We start from the raw sequence: 4,446 nt of genomic DNA, 5'->3' as shown, positions 1-4,446 counted from the left end.
CGTGGCCGGCTCCAAAGTCCGCCTGGCTACCTGTCCAGACTCTGCAGCACCAGGTGGCTTGGGGAGCCACTCCCCCTCCTCCCTTCAGGACACAGGAGCCTGCGTCTTGATGGGTGACTTTTCTGGGCTTCCCTGGGTCTCTGGAAGGACCTCCGTGGACTTCAGTAGTGTCTAATGAGGGCTGGGCATGGTGGCTCATGTCTGTAATCCCAGGTGAGAGAATCCCTTGAGCCCAGGAGCTCAAGACCAGCCTGGGCAAGACTAGCTTTTTGTAGAGATGAACCTAGCAAGGCTTCTTCTCTATAAAAAGTAAAAAATTAACCGGGCATGGTGGCACATGTCTGTGGTCCCAGCTATTCAGGAGGCTGAGGCAGATGGATCACGTGAGCTCAGAAGGTCAAGACTGTGGTGAGCCTTGATCATGCCACTGCACTCTAACCTGAATGACAGTGAGACTCCAACTAAAACGAAACAAAACAAAAAACCATTGTCCAATGAGAACTGCTGGTTGATTCTGACCGTGGGTGACTCCTGTGGAAATGCTCCCACCCAGACGCAAACATGGCCCCATAAATGCAGAACCAGGGAGGCCAGGCATCCACAGAGGTCACCCAATCACATGACTTCGGGCAGGGGACCTAGGAACAGGGCTCTACAGGCGGGAGACAGGAGGTCACGGTGCATTCCGAAGCTTCAGTGTAGCAGAGGGGAGACAGCACACCCATCCCCTCCTGGGATGGGCCCCCGTTACACAGAGATATTATGCCTCTGCCTACTGTTTCCCTCTCTGGGCCTCAGTTTCTCCACCTGCACACCGGGGGAGTTGGCCCCTGAGCCCCTCCCAACTGAGCGTCTGCAGGAGTTGAATTTGCAGAGGGGCCGGGTGTCTCGTGTGCCTCCCCCCAGCCCCAGAGGTACCTGTATTTGAAGAGACGCGGCACCTAAGATTCCCAGGAGTGAGGTTCAGTGGAGACCCAGGTGGGAAAGGGACCCGGGGCGCCGACCCCAGAGCATCCCACTCCCCCTGCAGGTGTGAGGTGGTACTGCATGCTGGGTAAGAGCCCAGGTTTGGGCCCAGACCCACCTGGGCACTGTGACCTTGAACCTGTGGCTGAGCTCTCTGAACCAGTGGGACGATGACCATCATGGGGTCATAGTAGGGACTCGGGGGCATCCATACACAGCCCCCGGGGCCCTTGCTGGTACCCTCTGACCTTGGCAAGGAGCAGTCCTGATGGGGCATGTCAGTCACCAGAGGCTCAGAGCCCTCCCCTCCACATTCTGCGTTCTTCACCCCTGGCCCTGGTCCAGCCGACTCAGCCTCAGCTGCCCCTCTAGTTGGGGGGATTGTCCCCAGGAGATGCCTCCCTCTGCCAGCCCCAAATGCTGCCGTCAGCACGTCAGGCCCCAGTGTGGCCCAGGGGGACCCCCAAACGCTTGGAATTTTAATTTAAAAATTGCATATTTATTCTTACATGTTTAAACTTCAGTCACCTTCAAAGTACTCTTTGTTGGATGCCACACACCTATCGAGATGCTTTTTTCCACCACTCAGAAAAGTTTTTGACCTCATCAATTTGGAAGCCTTTTCATGCTCTGCCATTTTTTGTTTCACCTCTTCCACATTAGCAAAACGTTACCTTTGAGGACGTTTATCACCTGGGGACACAGAAAGTTGTTCGGGAGGAGATCGGGTGAATAGGGAGGATGGGGCATGGGACTTACTCCATTTTTGGTCAAAAACTGCTAAACACTCAGCACGGCGTGGGCAGGTACACTCGTAAGCCACCCATCATGAAATGGGCAAACACAGTGAAAGAATGTCTACAAAGAAAATGCACTGAAGCCGAACGCAGCCTCTCATACCAGCACTAGCTGGTGCGCGGATGCCAATGGGTTCCTAGACCACTCACTTAGCAGGGAAACCGTGCTGCAAGGGGCCCACCCTCCAAAAAATTCCGGGTTTTTTGAGTTCCCCTCATATGTGGGATGTGTATACAGGGTCAGGGTCCCAGGGATGGTGGGGAGTGGAAAGGAAGTGCAGGAAGGGGAACGTCCTGTTTCGTTCCACCCGGTGGCGGCTTGTTCCAGGGATAAGACCGCCCCAGGCCAGGTGGGGGCCAGGAGGGCGCCGTCCGCAGGGACACTGACGCTCTTCCTTGACTCTCTCCAGACAAGATGTCCGGCAAAGGCTCTGTGGTTCTGGCCTACAGTGGCGGCCTGGACACCTCCTGCATCCTTGTGTGGCTGAAGGAACAAGGCTATGACGTCATTGCCTACCTGGTGAGGGGACGCCTGGGGCGTCTGTCTTCCTGCTTGTCCCTCGGTCCATCCCGCCTGTGCCTCCGTCCGGGTTGTCTGCCCGTTGGCTCCTCATCACTTGTCCAAGCCCGGCTTCCCTCTCTAAGCTTGTCTTCTTTTTGTTTGAGTCAGAGTGTCACTCTGTAGCCCAGACTGGAATGCAGTGGCAGGATCACAGCTCACTGCAGCCTCGACCTCCTGGGCTCAGGTGATCCTCTCGCCTCAGCCTCCCGAGTGACTGGACTATAGGCATGTGCATGCCACCACGCCGGGTCTAAGCCCGTCTTGATCTGGAACTAGGAACATAGCTGTTCGATGCACTGCCTCCCTTTCTTCCTCTAAAACAGACATCCTTGAGATGCCTTTCACAGCCAGAAGGAGGTGGCTGTCTTATGGGTGATGGGGGTGGGGACACAGCAGTGACCTTGGCAGTGCCGTGGGGCCAGCCGGCTTAGAGAGGGGCCATGGCTGGGACCTGCCGCAGGCTGTGGGAAGGCATGCAGTCTTCCCCTCTCGAGTCCCCTGTCAGCCTCCAGAATTCATGAAGATTGTCGAATCCTGAGCTGGAAGGGTTCTGGGAGGTCACCGAGTGCTGGGACGGCAAAATAGGTGACAGGGTGTAGGTGATATAGACCACCGGTCCCAAGCCAGGGTCCATAGCAGTTAATCCTTTTCAAACCAGCTCCATGTCTGGTGAACCTAGACTCAGTCTATGAATCCTTCATGGGGCTGTACTATTTAGTACTCTTCACTGCACATTCTAGGAATTCAGCTCCACTTTAAAAAGCACAAAACAAAAACAATGGCAAAAAAAAAAAAGAAAAAGCAAGACAGTTCTTGGCTGGGCATGGTGGCTCACACCTATAATCCCAACACTTTGGGAGGCAGAGGTGGAGGATTGCTCGAGTCCAGGAGTTCGAGACCAGCCTGGGCAACATAATAAGACCTCGTCTCTACAAAAAATAAAAAAATTAGCCAGGTAGGGTGGCGTGTGTCTGCAGTCCCAGCTACTTGGGAGGCTGAGGGGGAAGGATTGCCTGAGCCCAGGAGGTCCAGGCTACAGTGAGCTATGATTGTGCCACTGCATTCCAGCCTGGATGGCAGAGTGAGACCCTGACTCAAAAAAAAAAGGAAAAAAAGAAAGAAAGAAATGAGATTGGATCAATGCACAGATAAAAGTGCTCTGTTACCAAGAGTGGCTTGGTAGCGTCCATATGCCCCATCTAACTGCACCAGTGCCCTTGTCATTGGGTGAGGGTTTCCTTGGTGTGGCTCACAGTCACCTGGTGGGTGACAGCCACAGCTGTGAGTGGCTGCAGAGAGCCCGGGGTGTAACCCTCTCGTGGTGGGGCAGACAGAGCTGCAGCTGGCCATGTAGACCCCAGGCTGCCACCTGGCAGATGCAAAGCTGACGGTGACTTAGGCTAGCACTGCTGCTGGGCTCTGGAAGGATTCCAGAGTCTGGAGAGCAGAGCCGGGAGTGAGGGCTCCAGCCCGGAGCTGGCAGCAGGCCAGAGGCCAGCCAGCAGAAGACAGACTGTCGTCTAGACAGGGGCCGCTGGAGCCAGAGGTCGGGCTCTCCAGCTGGGGGGCCAGAGCTGGGTACCCTGGGTGTGGACCTCTCTGCTGGGGAAGAGACCTGGACACCAGGCAGGCAGTTCCCGACAAGCTAACCGCTGGCTTGGGGCGTGAGGGCGTTGTCAGAGGGCTTCCAGGAAACCTTAGCCAGCCAGCGTTGCATCCCAGCAGCCTGTGCATCTGTGCAACTGGTGCTCCCAGCCAGTCTTTCCAACCAGTCCTCCCCACCAGTCCCTCCATTTGGTCCTCCCAGTCGGTCCTCCAACCCTTAGAAACAGCTTCCCAGCATGCCCCAGCGGCCCAGCTCCCCACACCAGCACCTGGGAGTGCCTCGGACCCGGGCCGTGCCCTTTCTCCTCCTGGACGGTGACCTCGGCCGTCCAAAGGAAGCCACCTCCGGGCGAGGGAGGGTGACTGTGTGTGGCCGGGGCCTGCAGAGGGCCCTCCCCAGGGGCTGATGGTCTCCTCCTCAGTGTTCTGCCCCCGAGCTGACGGGGCCTCTGCCTCTCCTCAGGCCAACATCGGCCAGAAGGAAGACTTCGAGGAAGCCAGGAAGAAGGCGCTGAA

At 56.5% G+C, this 4,446-nt stretch overlaps 1 protein-coding gene across 1 annotated transcript in view; it reads left to right on the top strand.

Annotated features, from left to right (window-relative positions):
* Positions 1-2,174: 2,174 nt before the first annotated feature.
* LOC103263043 (argininosuccinate synthase-like) overlaps positions 2,175-4,446 on the top strand; it is a gene marked incomplete at its 3' end in the record, with an annotated part of 7,737 nt that continues 5,465 nt past the window's right edge. The window contains exons 1-2 of the mRNA XM_021713743.1: positions 2,175-2,283; positions 4,394-4,446. Of these exons, the coding sequence (XP_021569418.1) occupies positions 2,179-2,283; positions 4,394-4,446 (158 nt within the window). The remainder of the gene's footprint in view (positions 2,284-4,393) is intronic.

Source organism: Carlito syrichta, unplaced genomic scaffold (assembly GCF_000164805.1).
Source record: "Carlito syrichta isolate Samal-C Ts95f unplaced genomic scaffold, Tarsius_syrichta-2.0.1 Scaffold304709, whole genome shotgun sequence".
NCBI lineage: Eukaryota > Metazoa > Chordata > Mammalia > Primates > Tarsiidae > Carlito > Carlito syrichta.
This window is presented reverse-complemented; position numbering and strand designations above follow the sequence as displayed.